The following is a 21,628-nucleotide window of genomic DNA, read 5'->3' on the forward strand; positions in this document are numbered from 1 at the left end:
ATAATATTGCTCAAATGAACTAATTTATTTTTTTATATACAAGTTTTGTGCTAACTTGCTTGTTCTTAGAATACTTTTCACTCTTTTTCATTCTTTTTAAGGTGCTGGTGGCTGGTCTCCACTTGTGTCCAATAAGTATCAATGGCTTCAGATTGATCTTGGTGAAAGAACTGAGATTACTGCTGTTGCTACTCAAGGTGGTTATGGGAGCTCAGACTGGGTAACAAGCTACCTTCTAATGTTCAGTGACAGTGGACAGAATTGGAAACAATATCGTCAAGAAGAAAGCATTTGGGTATGTTCTTTCAATAATGAGAATTAAGTTTCTGCAAAAGGCTTAAAGGCGACTTACATTGTTGCAAATCTAAGCAAAGCTGTAGAATATAAAGAACTACACTAAAATTGTTTAGATAATGAAATATACAAAGCAATTTAGCTCTTGAAAATATGAAAGACAGTAAAAAGCAAACAAAGATCAAAAATCTAGCCATAGAAGTACTCCATTAAGACACAAGGAATTATTCTGAGGATTAAAAATGTACTACAAAATCTCTTTTGTCTTGCTATGTATGGCAAACTTCTTTTCCCAAAAGCATTGGTCCCAGTGCATGAAACTTGGCTTTTAGTTACGGTTAAAAAACAAAACAAAACAAAACAAAAAACTTGCTTAATTTTTTGTGCAATGTTTAAACTAATTCTAAGAATAAAATGAAACAACCAAAGAAATTAAAATCTTAAGCAAGCAAATCCCAGTCTATTAAAAAAAAAAAAAAAAGCCAAACAAATAAATTAGGCAATAATAAAATTTCAGTCATCAAATTCAGAGTCTGGTTTCTGATGCTGTAACCTGCTTATCTCTGACTGTCTTTTTAAATAATTGTGATAATTAATAAGCCATTAATAAGATTAAAATTTTCTTTTTGCATGAATATAAATGACAGCAAAGTATACAAAACCTGAGAGATTATTTCCAAAGTCTACAAGAAAAAGTGGACTATATCATTTTAGAAAGGCTTGCATCTTTCCTTGATCCCCAGTAATTGGCAGCTTGGACTAGAGGAAGAGTATTGGAACTTGTGTTATGTTATTGTATTCTGTCAAGTGAATTCTGTTCTCCATGCATAGAGCTGATTAATTTCTAAATTTCTCTAAGCCTTAGACTTCACTTATTTCTTGCTGCAGTTAAACAATATGTTAAAATGTGTTTCATTTTATGCATTTTTATTTTGTTGACTTTTAATTCAAAATGTTCTTGTCAGTCTTACTGTCAAAACCCATCTATGGCATAATGCGATTATGCAGTGTTTTACTTGTTCCATAATTATCCTGCTTTTTAAATTTGCTACATACTTCTGCTTCAGATTGTGCTTTCGTAAGAAAAAGAAATAAATTAGTTTCTAATCCATATGGCTGTGGGGAGTAAGAAAATCAATCAATTTTTCAAATGTTAAATGAGCATAAGCTGCTTCAATATTGTCTTTGCTCATCTTAAGACAGGCTGACAAAACATATCTGAGAGGTAGGACAGCTTGGTCTCTTCCATGATGGCTCTTTTGAAATTTGATATTGGTATTGCCAACAGTGATGCAGATTGTTATTTCTTGAATATTGCCACCAGTAAAATATCAAATGAAAGTTAATAAAAATAGTTAAATGCTGATGCAGACATTCAATAAAGGGGGTTGTTAGATCTGTAGGAGCTAAAAAGTGAAGCTTCAATTCCATCATCTCAAACTTAATAAAAAATGATTCTTTTAATGATTGCAATGCAGATTGAAGGTATGGCTTGCAGGCAGTAATGAATAATTCAAGGATGCAAACCATCAAATTCAGGGCAGTATATTGATCTTTCTTATGTATCTTTATTTAGGAGTTCTGCTTCTAGGGGTATATATTTTCTCTTTTTTAAACTAATACACAGATGTAATCTTGAAGTGAAACTCTTAAATCCCTATTTATTTTATAGATTTTCTCTGACTGTTTTCTCTTTATGCTGACTTCTTAAATAACATGCTCAAGTTAATTAAGACAAGAACCTCCAACATTTTATAAAGTTACTGTGTTATTGTGTTTATAAAGTACTATGTTACTGTGTTATTTCTATCCTATGTTTAACTGAGTCATTGGCCTGTTACAAGGCTACTGACCAGAAGTAACTTTTGGGGTTTTCTTAATATTACGCTGCATTAGAATGATGGAAGTTGTCCAATTCTGAGGGCCCAGTGTTGAAATCTTCACTAGACGAAAGAATTTTTACTTCGTAGCCACTTTTTGTAGACTTAAGTAGAGATCATTGTCTGCAAATTCACCGCCTTCCTACTTACTATTTTTATTTTTCATAAGTGTTTTGAATTGTCTTTGTTTCCTCATAGCTTATCTTAAGGTTCTGAAACTCCTGTCACTGTGCAGCTATAATAGCTTTTTCATCCACTGTAAAATTTTTATCACAACTGAGGTGAAAGAATACTATCTACACATCTGCAAATTATCTAGTTATCAAAACTCTCTTAATAGTCTGTGGAGAGGTAGTTTTTTTCCAAGGCTAACTCCTCTGACCATAGGTGTCTTGCTTAGGTTGTAACAAACCATATTTCATCTTCCCCTGCCTATAAAACACTTTGTTGTGTGTTGATGCTGAATTTGGATGTAAAAAGTTAGGTGAGATTAGCCTCTCTCCCTTCCCTGCTGCTAAATATTAAATATTTGTTTTCACTTTTCTGTGTATTGGGAATTGCTTTAGAGTGCATCATGGTGACTGTAGTCTTTACTTCTGCAATATATTTTGCTCTCAGTGTTCTAGTTTTCTTGTTGTACTGATGACCTAAATGTATGCCTTACTTGCTGTCTCTTAACTGTAGGAAGTTTGTATTTTATTTGGATTTAATTTTTTGCTTAAAATTATTTAATTATTAATTACTAGAGGAGTGTTTGAAAGACTAACTCCATTATATTTAATTCCTAGCACTCCTATCACTATAGATAAAGTATTGTTAAGTATTTTTAGCTATATGTTCTACAAGAGTTTTTCTTATTTCAACAATACATTTTGATTTCTGTCCTCAGTGATATTACTGTCGCTGTTTTTTTAAAGTTAACTGTAAGTATTTTCTGCCCTGTTCTTGATATTTTTTAAAGATTTTTTTTCAGTCAGACCTTAGTAGAATCAATATTTACATCTCTTTTAGTAATTGGTACAGTTCTAGTCAAGATATAATTCTCAAGTGAAATAGTTGTTATTAGTGGTAAAGCACATATTTTTGCACAGAAATAACTTCCTTTGATAATGATTAGTTGAATCTTGGAAAGAAATTCATTCAACTCAATTTTACATTTTCTTTAATTTTACCATAAAAATATGTGTTTGAACAACACATGTTGTGCCCTTTTATATTCTTCAATCTTTTCATTGTATTCCTATTCCTTAGGATGTAGTTTCAGATGCAGCAAATTCCAAACTTCCAAGCCCAATCTTTTGCTTTGTTCTTTTTTACCTTTAAAATGAGCAGAGACCTCAAATCTCTTGGTATATTAAGTTACCAGATTTTTTCCTATGGAAATTATGATTTTTTTCACTTTTCTTCTGTCAGACCTCAGAAGGTATACAGTAAAACATCATAAAAAATATATGTTAAATTTTGGTCAAGAAGTACTAGGAAGTCTTATGTCTTTAAATACTGCCTTTATTAGAGGTATTGCTCTTCATTCATCCTCGTGATTTGTATTTGTATTCTTCCTCATAATTCTAGATACCATCACCTGTATTTTAGTGGTGAAGAATCTCCTATTGTGATTATATTTATCTATTTGGGGCTATGTATACTGATCCTTCCAACTAGTATAATTTCTGGGTTTAACTAAACTCATAGTTTTGTATCACAGGAGTTTTTGTGCTGTGTACTCTCTCCTTGACATTACTAATGGTTTTTCTTTTAAAGTGAGGGTAATAAGATAAAGAAATTAAAAGGGAGGAGTTAAGAGGGGGAAGAAGTATAGCAATTCACAGTTTGAATAACAAGTTTCCAATGGCTGACAATTTCAGTGAAAACATGAGTCATCTAACTCATAGAGAAAAGCATTTCAATGTCATTCATCAGCAGGAGTTTTGAGGAACAAAAGAAATGCAATTCCTCTCTGATTTAATGTTGAATATTTCTTCTCTGACAAATCATGGAAATACACATATATTCAGCCTTCAGTTTTGTGGATTTTACTGTTTTGTTTTTTTTTTTTTTTTTTCCTGTGAGAATAATGATTTATCTATTCCACAGCTGGAAATGAATTTTCACTTTTATTTATTTTGAATCTTCCCTTTAAAAATTATTTTGAAAGAGAGAAATTAAAACTAATAGACAAAAAAAAAGCTAAAATTTGAGGTAATTATGACCATTTTAATAAATTCTCCTTTAGAAGACAAATTTGTTTATGACTGTTTATTTTTGTACATATATTTAGGTTCTGAGGTCTACTGTGTGTTTAATTTAAGTTAGCTGAAGTTAAAACTGTTTGTTTTATCATAATATCCTCAATCTTCTGAGTTTGCGCAGAAGTATTTTCACTGTAACAGTTATTATTCTTATGGTATGTAGAATAATTTTATGAATGGTGAAGAATTAATTGCGCATGCATTGCTATACATATTCACAACTTCCTTTTTAAAAGAGTTGGGGCTTTATATTTTATTGGAGACTTCCTATAGTGTAAAATAACTCACAATTATGCAAATTTACAGGGTAAGAAATACCAAATCACAAGTATTCTGTGATAATCACATTATAAGTTTAAAGAATGCACTGTTTTTATAAAGCTGGTGACTTTTTTAGGCTCAGTGATACACGTTTGCTATGATCCTCCTCCTTAGAGACTAGTCAGCATTCTTGATCATAATTTGCTTCACTTTAGTAGCAAAAGACTGCTACTTGTATATGTGCTACTTTTTTGGACTTCTGTTAATTACTTTTTGAACCCAAAAGGTTTTTCTGTTGATTCCTGTTACAAGCCAAGTCATAGAAAATTTCAATGGGTGCTCTATCACTACATTTTCCGCAGTTACAGTTTTGAAGTATTGTGACTTCAGACTGCCTGACACTTCTTCTGTAAGAGAGAACCTCTTTATCTATGAATTAAAGTAGAGCATATTGTAACGACCCCCATGGGGGACCCACACTGGACCACTGAGTAGCTGAAGGATTGCAGTCTGTCAAAAGGACGCATGCTGAAGTACAGAAGAGTCACCCCCCTTAAAGAGTAAATGTGTGACAGAAACCACTTCTGGTGGAAGGCATCCCTGCCCATGGCAGGAGTGTTAGAACTAGGACATCTTTAAGGTCTTTTCATAAAACTAGCCCCAGCCCATCAATCCGGCCTGTTTGAATCCCTCTGTAGAGCTTTCTACTCTCCAGCATATTAACACATCTGCCCAGCTTGGAGTTGTTTGTGAACTAAGGGGGCATTTGATGGTTTTTGTTGACTGGTGTCGGGATTCATCCCCATACAGGCCATCAATTATTTGTGTCAGTGCTTGGCACCAATTGACCAACTGTCAGTTTATCATCCTACTGTAAGACTTTCATACCTTCTCTCTGTGAGTTCTCCTCACAGAGGCAGCTCCTCGCAACACTGACTCCTTTTCTCTTTCTTCCACACAGCTGGCTGACTCCTTCCCGTCCCTTACAGCACATACTAACCCTTACTGTCCTTCACACGACCATCTGACCCTTCCTCCTTACAGCACAGCCAACAAAGTTCAACTCTCCTCTCAGCTAGCTAACCCATTCTTTTGTAACACCCATCCTTATTGGCCATAGCTGTGCCCTATTAAGTGCAGGGCTGTTCTTACTCTTTGGTAATTAGTACAGCTGCTACTTCTCAGTGGCGAGATTATCTTCAGCACTATCTCTATTTTCCTATAATCCATCCTCTCACAGACTGGGGAAAGATGCTGGGGAATGCAGGAAGAGGCAGGAAAAAACAAAGGAAGAGAACATTCTTAACTTGGAGTATAAAAGGAGCTTGAAGGGAAATGTGAAAAATTAGGTATGAAGAAATGCAAGGAATCTTGGGTGGAATAATGCAGACAGGGGACTATTGTGCAAATGCCTTCGTGAAATTGTTTGCCTGCATAAACTTCCACTTATGATGAGGACATTTTAATATTTATTTAAGACATTTAAAACATAAAATTTCTGAATTTACCTTATGAGCCTTTGCATTTCTTTATCTACTTCTGTTTTAAAAGCACTCTGACCGTAGTGCTATTTTTAGACACTTAAATGGCAATCTAATAAGGCTAATTTTGCAGTCACAATGATTAATGTACTATATAAAATAACTTATATTAGGTGAAAAGATGAATGCATGCATCAAGGTTAACCTGTCCCAGAATATTTAAGATAAGTTAAAAGGAAGGAAAAATAGATTGAAACGTCAGCAAAAAATGTAGTGCCTTAAATAAAACCTATATAATTTTTGTGGGTAAACATTAAAGGAATTGTTTATGCCAGAATAGGTAAAATATATATTGACGCTATGTATATGATGGAAGACCATATGTAGAAAAAAAAAGCTACACACATTTAAAAAACTTGTATTTAATCAAGGATAGCAAAATGCCTTGAAAATATGCAAATCCAGCAGCATGCAGAAGCAAATACTCTCTAGATTTAGACATTCACAGGTTATTTTAAATATGTGTGTTAATGTTGCAGTCATTAAATTAGCAGCAGCTTTGGGAAACAAATGTAAAAGTATTAGGATGATACTTCGTTATTCTAAAGATTTCCATTATGCAATCTATTAACTGTGTACCATAATTGGTTTCTGGGACTGATCTTGATCAGGACTATTTTCCAGTCAGTTTCCAGTTGCATCATAAACAATAGCAAAGTAGCTACAACTTTCTATATTTGGGTACTACAAGAGAAACAATAAGCATCTGGTTCTTTGGTTCTACCTTTTCTGCACATTTAGTGAGTTTGTGCTATAAATGACTATGCACTTCTAAGATGCAAAAATCCTGTAAATGACAGTGCTATTATTTTGAGGTGTTTTTGTAAGTTAAAAATAGTGCTTTTTCATTAAGGTAATTATTTTCTTTAGATCTCTGATTATCTGTACTCTAAAAATATTATCTCTACTCTAAATATATTGATGCTAGTACACCATTTTTCCATTAAAAGAATTCACTGTGATATATGAATTATTTTGTATTGCCTTTACCTATTTGTTATCTTAATAATATTATAATGTTCATATTGAACATAGTGAACATAGTGAACAGAAAATGCCATAGAAAGCATTAGAACGGCAAAAAAATTAGTTCTTTGTCTCTCCTCTCAGGTGTTGGCTGCTCTAGAATGATATTGCACTGATCTCTATCATTCTCTTTATAATATGAGAAGCTTGTGCTTGAACACATATGCCTTCCTGAAAATTACTTATGATGGATAAGGAAAATTGTGCTATGGCTGGGAAAATATTGTCCCTATTTTCTGCAACAGACAGATTGTGTGCTTGAAGAAATCAAGCTGCCTTTGAAGAAAGCATTTCAACTTTATAATCAGAACAGAATGTGTTCAGTTTGCTCAAGGCTTATTGAGCAACTAAGTAGTAGCAGACCACATATTCAGTTTCTCTCTTGTTTGTTCCAGCCACTCTCCTTAAATAGAGCAAAAATACTTTCATAAGTGAACTTTAGACCTAATTTGAGCAATGTCTCTGTCATACATGGATTTTTTTATGCCTAGTGTAATTCCTGAGGTTTAAAGTTAACAAAATTGATTTTTTTATAAAAACTCTGGTCATTGAACTTCAGAGAAAACCTTAAATTATTTTGAGTATATAATATCTTAACCCTAATATTGTGATGGTCATGCCATTTTAGTAGTTTATGAGTTATTTTAATAATATATCATGTCTACAACATAGTAATATTTGACTTATTTTCAAATTTCCCTTTTAGACACTTAAATTTCCATTATAGAATTTTTTAAGCATTGAAAATAAAGACCTAAAAGTAGAAATAGGAACTGGGAGATCTTATTGTTTCTTGAACTTGGCAGCTCCAACATACACTTAGATGCCCAATTTCCTATTTTAACTTTTAGGATTCTGATTTTTGTCAATAATATTTGAGTTTTCAATCCAATTTTCATCTGTTACTGCTCTTTCTCTGTATCTGCATTTCTGTAAAACACATGCCATAGCTAGTAATCTTCTTCTCTTACATGACTGAATGACAGTTTTCAGGCTACTGTGGAACTAAGATCTGCCTTTATTCTTTTGTAGCTGTTCTGCTTCATAAACATATGCCCAAGCATTCACTGGAAACTAGATAACCTCTGCCTCACAATTTGTTTATGTATTTAAGATTGTAAATAATGGGTAAGAATTATCTTCTGAATGCTTTTAGAATGCAGAGACTCTTGGGGAAAAAAAAATTGAAATCTATTTCCAAAGTATTTTTCTTAATGGGCAAATACAGTGTAAATAGAGGGTGAATCACGGTGTGGTTTGGGTTAGACAGGACCTCTGGAGATATCTAGTTGAACATCAGTGCTAAAGCAGAATAAGCTAGAGCACTTTGCACAGAATCACATCTAGATGGGTTTTGAATGTCTCCGAAGAAGGAGCCTCCACAGCCTCTCTGGGCAACCTGTTGTAGTGCTCTTGCTTCCAGAGGTACCTGAGGCCTATCTTTAGCAATGAAGACTAAACTCAAAAAGGCATTCAGTATCCCCTCCTTCTCTGTGTCCTTTGTAGGACACCTACATCATTCTGCATCAGTCCCACATTTCCCCTGATCTTCCTTTTACTACCAATGTCCTTGAAATCCCTTTCCAGATTTAATTCCAAAGAGACCTTAACCTTCCTTGTGACCTTCCTGCACACTCTAAAAAACTCTGTGTTTAAGACAGACAGATACACAAAAAGATCTATTTTTGAGATTGTGATTACAATTTTTATTGCTTTTTGAAGTAAAATGTTAATATACTTTTTAGTGTAAATGTCTTATTTTATGAACATCACCTTCAATTGATACCAACCTGACCAGTATCTTGGTAAAAACTTCACTGTGCATATTTTTTTAAGCTGTCTAAGATTCTATGTGATCATCGTGTCTTCATAGTGTTGGTAATGGCATAGAATTTACTAAAGTTTTACAAGCTTGTACTTTATATATTTTTGATTCATTATTGGAAACTTGAATCATGTAAGGACAAACAAGGTTAGTATTTTGTATATCAATACAGAGTACTTTCTTGTTTCTGTATTTTAGGGCCTTTTCATAAATGGAATGTTATTCCTCTACTGGACATGTACTTAAATCTTAGGATCTTGCATTTCTATGCTGAATAAGGAATAGGTTTTAGGAATAGGTGTTTAACCCATTTAAATCTACATTTTCTGCTGCCAGACAGTGACATTTGCTACCACTTGTTTTAAAGGTCATTGGTAAGTAGTTTTGAATGAACTTTATTGCATATTTCTTCCCTTGTATAAAACTTGCTAGACTAAAATTGTGTAAGGAATATTTGAGTGTGTTTTAAATAAGTGATTCAGCAACTATAGGAGTACTATTCATATCTATTAAAGATTTCTGTGTGATCAGATCTATACTATGACAATTCAGTGACTACCTTATTCTTTCCCACTTCTTAAATTGCCTTATTTTTTCAAGGTTAAGTAGCCCTAATTAAAATATCACTGAAAAGAACTGCCTAAATGTTCCTCAAGGAGCCCCTTCCTCTACTTTTCCCTAGGAAAATATACAATAGCTTATTTCGAGAAGTGAGAGAAAGCAAAAACTTACTGTGCTTCAAACTCTGTGTTTATTTGTGGAAAGAGTTACTTTTTTTTTTTGTGTTCCCTTGGGTCAACGAATCCCCAAAGCATGCAGAAGCATGTATAAACCTACAGAAGAATATAATTAAGTTACAAGAAGAATATTATTAAGCCACAGTAGTCTTAGCCACTACCAGTCATTATGCCAATGTCTTCTTAAGGAAAACTGTCCAGTGCAATTTTTTTGTCATGATTAAATGAATTGATAGTGTATAGGCTAATTAAGGGGCGAGTTTATATGATGACTTTATGAGAATGTGCTTGCTGCACAGTTATGACCAGGTTACCAGTCTGAAGCAATTTTTTATTTTAAAATGAGAGACAAAAAGACTGGCTTTACTTAATGAAGAGGAAAGACTGAGACTTAAAGTAGGTGCTTTTCTTGCTTTTTCACCTAGCAAAATCAACAAGTTGGGCAGGATTTTACTCCATGATTCTGATGTATTTTGTATATATTCACTGTATTTAATTATCTCTGAATGCACACGATTTCTTCAGGTTTTGCTTTTCTAAGGCTGTGTCTAGGTTTCAGAAGGCTATCACACTCATGCAAGTTGACTGTAAGAAAATTTGGGATATTCCACTAGAAAATTCACCCATTTAAACTCTTCTTCATATCTTACTTTTGTATTGTTTTTTATTAAAACAGGCTGAAGTATGTCACAGATAAGAGATGACGAGTTGCATATCTGGAGTTTTAAATTAATCTGTAAAACTGTGTGGCTTGATTTAACACTTGAATTTATTATTAGATTGGTATTATGATGTCGTCACTAATCAGACCCTCTTATGGAAAATTGTTATTTTATTGTACTGGAGGGTGAGCAAAGGAAGTGGTCAATTTTGTTGTTGTTTTTTGGGGTTTCCTTTTTCCTGGTACATGTAATGGATTTTTATTTCTGCATAGTTTCCTTCTCTATTTTAGCTTATGGAGTCATCAAAGGTTCTTTCAAATTTGAACAGGTGTAATGTCCCACTCAGGGAAGTTGTAGAAAGAGGGATTTGTGGTGATCTCAACAGCAAAAGTTTTCCCATTCTCCTTTGCTTTGCTGAAATTTGCAAGCATTCTGGTTTCTCCTTCTGGCTGTCCATCAATCTTCATCACATTCTGGCACATAGTAGGTGGTGAGAGTTGAAGGAGTTTCAGATTCAGGACAGCAGTTTTATTTTAATGTTTCTCAGACTGAAAACATTGCCATCATAAACTCAAGTTGTCCCAAAGTTGTATTGTTCTTCAACAGTAGAGTAGTAAAGAGCTGAGATTAGCAAACTATTGAAGTGAAAATTTATATCTAATCTTACCAGGGTCTGAAACAGTGTCTTCATCTACCAATGTGTCTCTTTGTTTCTCCTGTTACACCCTTTAATTAGACTTAGTGGAATACCTAAGGGTGGAAATCTTGAATCTGGGACAGAATAACAGCAATTCCCAGAAAATACCACCATTCCTGAAGATACCTGTGAAGTAATATAGGCAATTCATATACTTTAACATGGTGTCTTGGTTTGAAAGACAAGTGTCTGCAAAGGGAGACAGGAACCTCCCTTGGAATGGGGAATATGATGCCCTTCCCACCAAATTATTATAACTCTGAAATTAAGGGGCTTTCAGGCAAAGATATGAGAAACAGTATAACAATTCTTTACTAGTGTGTATGGCAAAGCAAGCAAACAACAGTGGCAGTGACAACAAACACGAGCAGAAATCCCTTGGAAGTCTCTTCCCACTCTTAGAGCGCTTTCCCCATTGGTGCAGTTCTGGGCACAGCCGGCAGGGGGCGCTGCTGGCTCCCCGTGGGCAGGACAGGTGCAGTGATTCCCCCACGCCTGCGGGGGGCGCTGTGGCGCGGGTCTGGCCCAGCTCCCTCACGTGGTAATGGCGGACAGGCTGGCAAAAACAGGCCCCAGCAGGAGCCTCAGAGCAGCGGCTGGAATGTCAGGGCAGGCTGTAGCTGGAACCACAGGGTGTCCCAGCAGGCAGAGGGTGCAGAGCTACAGCATAGCAAAAACCCAGAGCAGCAGCAGATGAGTGCGGCCCAGCTCCAGAGCCAAGAGGCTCCCTGGGAGGGGAAAGCGCTTAGGATCCCGGGGTTTTTCTCCTGAGGCACCCGAGCAGATGGTGAAAAGTCCCTTTTTTAGTGAGGTTGGCTGTTAATACGGTCCCAGTTCAGAGGCTGCTCTCACGACAAGAGTCTCACCCCACGGCAGAAGAAGCAGGACCGGGCTGGGCTCCAGCGGCCACAGTGAATTCCTCTCCCTCCTCTCACACCTCCCTCCCCAGTCCTTCATAAGCAGCAGCTCTGACCATCTTTCTCTAAAGCTGAGAGATCAAGGGAGCTAGGAGCTACCCCAGCCACCTTGTTCCCAGCCCAATTATCATGGTATCTCTGCCCTTGCAAGAGAAACCCTCTGATAAGAGAGTAGACAGCTGCATCCTTCCCGGGTCAACTTCTTTTCTCTAAGTACCCAGTAGTTAATGTCTCTTAGCAACAAAATGGGAGAAAATTCCCGAACAGAAAGAAAACAAAAGAAAGAACCCTAACTTCCAACACATGATTTAAAATAAATTATCTCTTGCTAACATGACAAAAATTCAGAATGTTAAATGGAAACAAGTTGCTTTCATCTAAAACTAGAGATCTCTATACATCTCATGTCTCTATTCTGTCACTGACTGTGGTATTATTAAACTCCAAGAGTAAGTAGTTGTTTGAGATGCAAATAATGTTTTTACATTAGGGAAAGAGTAAACTTGCATCTTCTTACTGGGCCTTTTTGTAGATGGGGCTCACATTTGCTAACTTTGAGTCACCTGAGACCTCTCTGATTAACCAGGACTGCTGATCAATGATTGGAAGTCTCTCAGCTCTTCTACCAGCTCCCTCAGTACCTGTGGGTGAATTCCATCTGGCTTGGTAGATCTGTGTGTGACTAAGTAGTGTAGCAGATCACTATTTCCCCTTCCAGCTCAGGGGCCTAAGTATCCCCAGAACAAATGGTCTTTGTAAGACAAATGGTCTCCTCTCATAATATTTCTAGGAAACAGCATCAGTATATGTTTCCAAAAATTTATTTTAGAAAGCTATAATAGTTTAGCTCCGTATTAATAGTTCTTTTCTTTCACTTTGTAGTAGTTTGCCTTTTGAAATAAAAATAAGCTATCTTGGAAACTTAAACTTACTATTGTAAGAATTCTAGAATAAAGGAGGTATTGGCAACAACATTTTCTTGTTAAAAGCTGATTTCAGTATAAGTTAACATTTTTGAGTGTGGCCTGTGATAATAGCAATATTATGATGCCAGAAAAATTGTTAGAAGAAATTATATGCACAAATGTTGTAACTGGAAATATAGTCATATGAAACAGATTACTGGAAAGCAATAGTTTCTGGCCAGCAGTAATATTATGGAAATCTGTCCCGGCTTCATTAGTTCAGTCCTTGTTTTGAAGGAAAAGACTCATGGATAATAAAATCTTTCAATAGTGAGACGGAACAAGGGACACATGACATATGTGCAGAAAATAAGTTTTGACTTAAGAAAAACAGCTCTGTTTCCTATCTTTTGTTCAGCCTAAAAAAGAGCCTGAGATTTGTGTCTGAACCTTCTATATTGGTCTTACATCCTTAGATGAAGAAAGTAAAGAAAGAAAATAAAACCCCCCATGTTGTATGGAAAACTGTGCACGTGAAGAATTGTGTACTGATCTTTTGTGTCTTCTTAAAAAATTTAAGTGGACGTATGGCTTTTCCTCAGGTCTGTGTATGGGTCAGTCTGTTTGTGAATAATGATTAGAATGGACAAAACTTCAAATACACTTAGAAAAAATCCATGGATAGTTCATGTAGGCTTTTTTGTTTTTTTTCAAAAACCAATGATCACCACGTAAAACTAATGACAGGTAGTTGTGAGATCAGTCTATTGACACTAAGGCAGATGTTTAAGGCATCTTAAAAATTACTAAGAGAACTGTCAAAGGTTGAAATTTGTTTACCTTTCAGTTCATTCATAGTAACAAAACAATCTGTCTTACTATTAGGAACATTTCTTTGCTATTATTTTTAAAAAATATGTTGAATTAAAAAGCTTGCTCAACATGGTTTTAAAAAAGAAGTAAACTTGTTTATCAGGATCTATGTAGAAGTGAGATTTTGTTTATCAGGATCTATGTAGAAGTGAGATTATGATTATGGTAAATAAAAGTATGCTTAAAAAGATTTGAGTTTTACTTTTCATCTTCTTAAGAAATATCAGAGTTGAACCGAAACTCGCAATTCTGAGGAAAGAAAATTATGCTTTCTTTTTTTAAAATTTTGAAAATATTTTGCATTGAAGCCATTTGAGATGTCAGATGTATTATTAGACTGTGAGCTGTTATGAATAACAGGAGAGAAAGTGGACCAAAGTTTATTGTTTTGTCATCTTTGCTGAAGATGAGGTGTTCAGTTTTGTTTTATATTTCCAAGGTTAAGATATATAGACATTTTATTATGCCTAGATCTTCAAATCCAGTAGGAGATCAAAGTTTCTGGATTCCTGATATTTAATTGTAAGACTTTGCATGAAGCTTTCTTTTTCATCAGAGTTATACTAATTTAATTTTAACTGAAATATAGAAAGAACTTTGAATAATTTCTGTTTCCTGAAAAGCTCTGGAATGTAAGAATAGAGCAGTGTAATCATACTACAAATGGTATGAAGAAAAGTAGTAGATGACTCCCTGAAATCTCTTGTCATTATGGTCCTATGAAAATTTTTTTTTTTTTTGGTTTGTTTTTTTTTTTGTTTCTGTTTTTTTTTTTTTTTTTTTTTTTGTTTTTTGTTTTTTTTTTGTTTTTTTCTCTAACTCATAGTGATCAAGAAGCTTTCCATAGGCTAGAAATAAACTTGAACTATGATTTCCATTCTGGAATTAAAAAAAAAACTTTAGACCTAGTGGACTCAAGTCTCTAATCCACTTTCTCTATTTGTTTCTTAAGTGTGTTTGACCACAATAATAAGTTTTCTATTTATGTGTCGCATTTAGTCAATACTTTCCATATGTGAATTTGAGTTTTTTCTTCACTTAACTTTTAAAAAAAAATATTTCTTTCTTTGAGACTACAAATGACTTTTATTTTTTCCTTGAATGACTGTATTGTCTTGAGCATATTTATAGATTTTTTACATCCTGTTGCATGTAAAGATTTTCCTCTGTTCCTCAAATATCTTCTTTTAGTTCTTCAACTTTTACAGCATGAAAGACAGGCAAATTGTATTTTTTCCTTACCTTTTTAATGCATTTTTAATAAAAGAATACTAATTCCACTCTGGTTGTGTTCATCTGTATTTCGTGCATGATCAAATTGCACCTAGGGTTGGTTTTACAGTTAACAGGATGTGAAAGTAGCATGGCAAGTGGACATATGCAAGACCATATACAAAGCCACATCCTTCTTTGCTACAAGTCTCTAGACAGTCAACATACATTATAGCAACCACTGGTTCAATGGAGAACACCAACAAGATAGTGGAACTGACAGATCAGAAGTATCTTTTACACTGGGAAATAAAAATTCACTTTAAGTGGAAAGAAGAATGCTTTTGACAATTGCATTTCTTGGTTTACCAAATATCAGCCCAAAGTCAAATTGTCTGCTCCAAATCCAGTGCTACTCTTGTATTATTAGACACAATGGAAAGTACTTGGCCAGAGGTACTTGCTGTTTCTTCGCCTTAACAAGGTAGTTTCAGCAAAATGTTAAAATTTGAATGCCAGTAACAAAGCATTGCTGCAAAGCCCTGTACATAGGTTGAAGAAAAATTTTCATGATTCTGATAATTTCTGATTCTCCGCTGACAGCATATTAAAATCTGCTCCTTGTCTCCATCAATTTCTCTTCTGTGCATCTATTAATTAATCAAGAAATGTCTTTTCTGTTTATGTCCATATTTCCTCCTACCTTACTGGACTGACATTGTACACAATAAGTGTTTTTCTTTTAGTTTGTTTTTATATGTTTCGGGGGTTTTTTGCTATTTTGTTTATTTGTTTTTGTTTTTTTGGGGGGAGGGAGGTCGTTAGGTCAGTTGGGGACTTTTATTGTTTGTTGTTGTGTTGTTGCAGGGTTTTTTATTTCTGTGTTCTAAAAAAATGCTAAGGAAGTGTAAAAATTTTGTATGGTTTTCCTATTCAAGTGAATATAAGTATAGTATTTTTCCTCCATAATAGGCAAAGAATAGTCAGAGAAAATAAACAGGAGATGGATTGCAAATCCATACTAATTTTCAAATTCTTTATCACATATAGGAAAGCACACTCTATTAAAATAACCTGTCATCAAAATTTATTTCTTTCATTGTATATATTTCTTTTGTATAATGCAGTGCAAATTTCAGCTGTACATAATGGAGCATTGATGAATATAAAAAAAGATTTTTTTAACCTTTCTTATGTTTTCACAACTCATTAATCACTGAATCCAGACTCTCAGAATGATTACATTTGGAGGGGTCCACTGTAGGCCATCTAGTTCAACCTCCCTGTTTGAGCAGAGTCCCCTGGAAAACCTTATTGAAGATTGTGTGCAGATGGCTTTTGAATGTCTCCAGGGAAGGAGACTCCTCAACTTCTCCTATTCCAATCATTGGTGACCCTCCCAGGAAAGAAACAAAAGATCTGGATTCAAGTTAATTGAAGAAACTAACTAATGAATCTTTTTCTCTGACTTGTGAAAGAAGAAAATCAGAAGGATGGTATTTGTTAGGTCAACCTTTCTTTTACAGTTAGTCTTGATACAATAATTACTTAATAAAGAGTAATTAGTATTGGGAGACCAAAAAAAATCTAAAAGGTGTTAATTAATTTTGTTATACACACATACACACACACACAGAGAGAGAGAGAGAGACACGTATGTATTCCCCACAAAAATGAAAAAACACCCAGCCCAAAACAAAAAATGCTAAAAACAGAGTAGCTCATGAACAAAACAAGTTAACACTGGATATTAAAGCAGTAAGAAGGATGGAACAATCAGAAGCAGCAGAGAGCTCATCATTTGGAGGACTTTTATGGATTTTCTTTTTCCCCTGATAAGATCAATCTAATGTAAACACCATCCAATTCAGTACTATTTTCCTCATTCTGTTAGATGCCTTTGGGACTTAAACACTGATACACCTTTTTTTTATTTATTTTTATAGCACCAGGAAATAATATGGTTGGCCTATGATACATGATTCACACCAGGAATTTATTTATGTTTACTGGGATATGGAACAATTAACACCCTGCAATTCCAGAAACCATTCAAAATCATCAGAAAATATGGGGAGAACTTCATATTTACATGCACCAGGGTACAAATAGGTACACAGTCAGAACTTCATCAAAGTGATAAAATCTTCAGCTATGCTTATTTGTATCTAGTTTGTACAATTAAGCATTTTATTCAGACATCTGCTGATCTATTCTTTTACAGAGTAGGAAATTAGGTATTAAATGTTCATCTGTCTAGTTCTTTGGGGTTTTTTAATGATCATATTTCCAGGAATTGATTAATTCTCCATCTAATATTTTTATTTCTGTTGGGTTTTTTATGATCTTATTCAGATCTATGATTGCACTTGTAGAGTTTCTTTGGACTCCTCACTTGGGTATGATGTAATTTCTTTAGGTGGTTTTGCACTTTCCTGAGTACCCTCTTTTGAAAGTAGCTTCCCCTTATTCTCATAATTAACAAAACAAATTAAGCAAAGAGACATCTAAAGATAATAAGGATTATTTTATTTGGATTATTGATGTCAAAATAACATGACATTTTTTCTTGTGATTTGCCTTTCTAACTCATGAGGTCCTAGTGTTAATAATATTGCTTGCATTAAATCAATATATAAACTCAAGTCAGGAAACTGTGCATGATTGCCTAATTGTCTGCAAGCTGAGACTAATAAATGAGTCAATTCTAGCACAGTCAGACATGTGTATCAATAAGTGCTTCAACCACACCAGCCTAATATGTACGTTGATCATGTGCTAATATACAAAAAAATACTGTAGCAACAGAGAATTTTGTTTTTGTATTTCTCCTTGAAATTATTGTGCACAAAAGAGAAAGCCTGAAGAAAATTAAGTAATATAGGCTTTTGCAGATAGTAGATCCTGCTAAATTATAATTATTCCTCTTGTTCAACACTGTGTTTATAAAAAGGCAGTATTTTATTTTGTATCTACAAAAAATATGATCGCTTTGGGAGAGGAAGTATTTAAAGTATTATGCTCAGCAGTTTGTATCATACAAGTTTTAAGCTATGTATTATACAAGTTATTTAGGAAAATAAATCTTACCTGCCTGCACAGCCTGAATTCAAAGAAGTATTGAACTACTCATGAATATAACTTTGCAAAAAGAAAAACCTAAAGATAGCAAAAATGGAATTTTTAATTCTAGTTTTTACAAACTGTTACATATTAGTGTGCGGCGTTCGGTTTTTCCTTACCCCGGTCCCGGGCAGCTGGGGGTGCCCAGCTAGCACGCTGCTTCTCGGCAAGACCGGGGTTGCCGCATGTGTGCGGAGCTCTAGGGCTGAGCCTCCACGTGGGTGTGCCGTGCCTTAGTCAGATTGCTGAGGTGAGACAAAGGGTGAGAGATGGTGCAGTCTGCCCACGTGGCTGAGAACTCTTCATTCCCACACGGCTGCAGTGGTGGACAATGCAGCTGTTCCCGAGCCCGCATGGGCAAAATGGCGCTGGGGCACAGGGAATAGGGGATTAAATAGGGGGCGGGCCGACAGGGGTGGAAGACCCCCTCGCCCAATGGGGACAGCTGACAGGGGAGAGACGCGGAACATGGCATCCTATGGGAATATAACAGGGGTGGATACAACGTTCTGGGACAAATGGGATTACAGAGGTGGGGTGATTGATACAGAACTTTCTGAGGGGAAGAGGGGAGTGGTTACAAGATTGACAGGTGAAAGCTCCTATAGCTGACAGCCTGGAGCAACCCATTTTAAGGGGAAAATAGGGGTACGTAGAACTGATCTAACTAACATTAAAACCCCTAACTGAACCCATCCAGGATACAACATTAGTGTTTACAAAGTTAGTGTAATAATCTCTGTGCTCAGGTAAGAAACATAATGGCTTTCAGAAACAGTTTATAATGAAAAGTTCCATGAACACCTCACAGGCCACTTGTTTGGTTTAGCTTTATCGTAGTCCTAAATTTTCTGCTAGCTGAATGTATGTACCTGTGAATAAATGCACATTACACACTGTCATGGTTTGACACTGGCGCCATGCCAGCGCTCCCATGAAAATGCACCTTCCTAAATAATTGCTGTGAGATGTGATCAGGAACAGAGCAGAGCAGGCCCAAGCTTAATAACAAAGAGGAAAAAAACTTTATTAAACTACTACTACTATAAAAAACACAGACACTAAATCCCAGATGAAGACCTTCTGAAACACTCTTCCTCCCACCCAATTTCCAAATAAAACCACAGTGATACACCTCCCAGGAATCCTGATGAAGTTGCCACCCTTCAGATAATCAATACTCAGTCCCTCAAAGGAGAGAGAAGTCTCTCTTGCACCACAGACTCCCCCAGGAAACACAATTGCCACCCTTGTGTTTCCATGTCACACATGGCAACTGCCCGGAGAAAATCTGCCAGTGTGACACTCTCCTTTCCATGTCAGAGTGCTCTCACCACCGTGCATGGACAGACTGCTCATAGGGTTTCTTTTCAAAGATGCTTTGCCAAGGACCAAAGAAAAGCAACTGTTCAGTTTCTCATTTAGGGACCACAGTTCCCCCCCATTTTCCCCTGGGGCCGAGGGTCCAACAGCTTCTCCTTTTTGGGACAACAGTCCCCCCTTCATTTTCCCCTGGGGCCGAGGGTCCAAGAACAGAGATCTTCTTCTTCTCTTCTTCTCTGAAGACAGAGGGCCTCTCCACACCCTCTTCAGCTTTCCTCTGTTCTCTCCATTCCTCTGTTGGTAGTCACTGAAACAGGTCTCTTGGCCCACCACCGCATCACCCTAAATGCAGTCTCTGTTGCAGGAGAATTTGGTTCAGTCTATGGCTAACAAGAAAAGTCCAGCCACAAGCCACTCCATCATCTCCTCCCACTCAAAAATTTCTCTTCCAACATCTCAGATCCCAGACTTTCTCTCTTATAGTTCAAATCGAGGAGGAGTAATATTTTACAAAGCCTTCATTTCCCAGGAAAGGGTTAAAAGTTCAGACTCCCTGGACGGCTGATATCTCTGCCCAGCAGCCGATTCCCAAGGCCAAGGCTGGGCACCTCCCCCCCCACCTTCTCCTTCTCCTCCACCGGCAAAATTACAGATGCCGTCTGGACTCTCTGTCTTTTCCCTCTGGGGGGGGAGATGACAAAGGCATCTCCACTTCTTTCCACCCTTCCGTCCACAGGAGCTTGCTTGGTTCCAGTCCTTCAGTCCCCTCGGCTCACCTTGACCAGGCCACATGGCTTCCCCTCCCCCGCCCAGCCCGTGGCTGGGCAGGGGAGGTCTGCACTGCACTCTGACCAGAACCAAAGAGACAGTTCCCCTGGGAGTTCTCGCTTTTAACCCCCTGTGTTCTCAGAGGATGTCCATACCTTCAGTGGTCACTCCAGGTGCCAATATCCAAACCTGACCACTGATTGGTTTGACCCAACTTCCTGAAAAAAATTCACTTCCATGTCAAACCAGGACACGCACATTTTGAAAAGACTAAATTGTCTTTAATCTATATGTTAATGCACTATCAATGTACTGTGGCGTCTTCTCTTTTATAATGTTAGTGATGGAACTGATAACATACTAAATAATAACTGAAACACAAAAAATATTACTAGAGAAAATTATTCATTACATAAAAAATACAACATGAAAGTTAAAATCACAGTACTGTTAGTAGAAGGAAAAAATGCAGAAGGAATGTTTTCCTCTTAGTGGTAGCAAATATTGAATATTTTGATCAGGTACAATAAATTATTTAATATGTATTAAACCAGCATTCTCAGATATTGAGCAGAAAGTCCTCAAAAATAGGATTATTACATGGTGTAAGCCAAGATTTTTACTGTTGTACAACTGAATTGACTGTCTTAGATATCATAATCAAACAATATTTCCTGAATTTTCCTTATAAAACTAGAGTTTACTTTGGTGTAATGTACGGAACATAAAAATGAGAAACTGGAGGACATGAACATGGATCAGAATACCTTTTTCTGTTCATAGTTTTCAGCAGAAACAGGTTCACCTCTTCTTTTAGAGATAGTTCAAAATATTTGTTCTTGATTTGTTTTTTACTTTTTTTTTCTATTTGTGTTTTTTGAACAAATTTATATTATGCTCTGTACATATTTTATATTTTATTTAAATTCCTTTGGCTGTCTGTATCTCAAACAGCAAATGTGCTTCTTGAAAGCAAGAATGCCTCATTTCTGCATGGAATTTCTTCAACTCATTAGAGTGCTGGTACGGATTGCATAAACGCCCTGAATACCCCACTTACTTATGCAATCCTCTTGAAAGGTGACACTTTGTCATGGTTTGACATGGAAGTGATTTTTTTCCAGGAAGTTGAGTCAAACCAATCAGTGGTCAAGTTTGGATATTGGCACTTGAACTGACCACTGAAGACAGGGATACGCCTCTGAGAACACAGGGGGTTAAAAGCGAGAACTCCCAAGAGCTCGCTCTCTTTGGTTCCGGTCAGGGTGCTGTGCAGACCTCCCCTGCCCAGCCATGGGGCTGGGTGGGGGAGGGGGAGCCATGAGGCCTGGTCGA

At 36.0% G+C, this 21,628-nt stretch overlaps 1 protein-coding gene across 1 annotated transcript in view; it reads left to right on the top strand.

The window, feature by feature from the left end:
• CNTNAP4 (contactin associated protein family member 4) overlaps positions 1 to 21,628 on the top strand; it is a 207,791-nt gene that overhangs the window by 78,969 nt on the left and 107,194 nt on the right. The window contains exon 3 of the mRNA XM_068177573.1: positions 102 to 295. Within this exon, the coding sequence (XP_068033674.1) occupies positions 102 to 295 (194 nt within the window). The remainder of the gene's footprint in view (positions 1 to 101; positions 296 to 21,628) is intronic.

The sequence above is a fragment of the Anomalospiza imberbis genome, chromosome Z, assembly GCF_031753505.1.
Source record: "Anomalospiza imberbis isolate Cuckoo-Finch-1a 21T00152 chromosome Z, ASM3175350v1, whole genome shotgun sequence".
Taxonomy (NCBI): Eukaryota; Metazoa; Chordata; class Aves; order Passeriformes; family Viduidae; genus Anomalospiza; species Anomalospiza imberbis.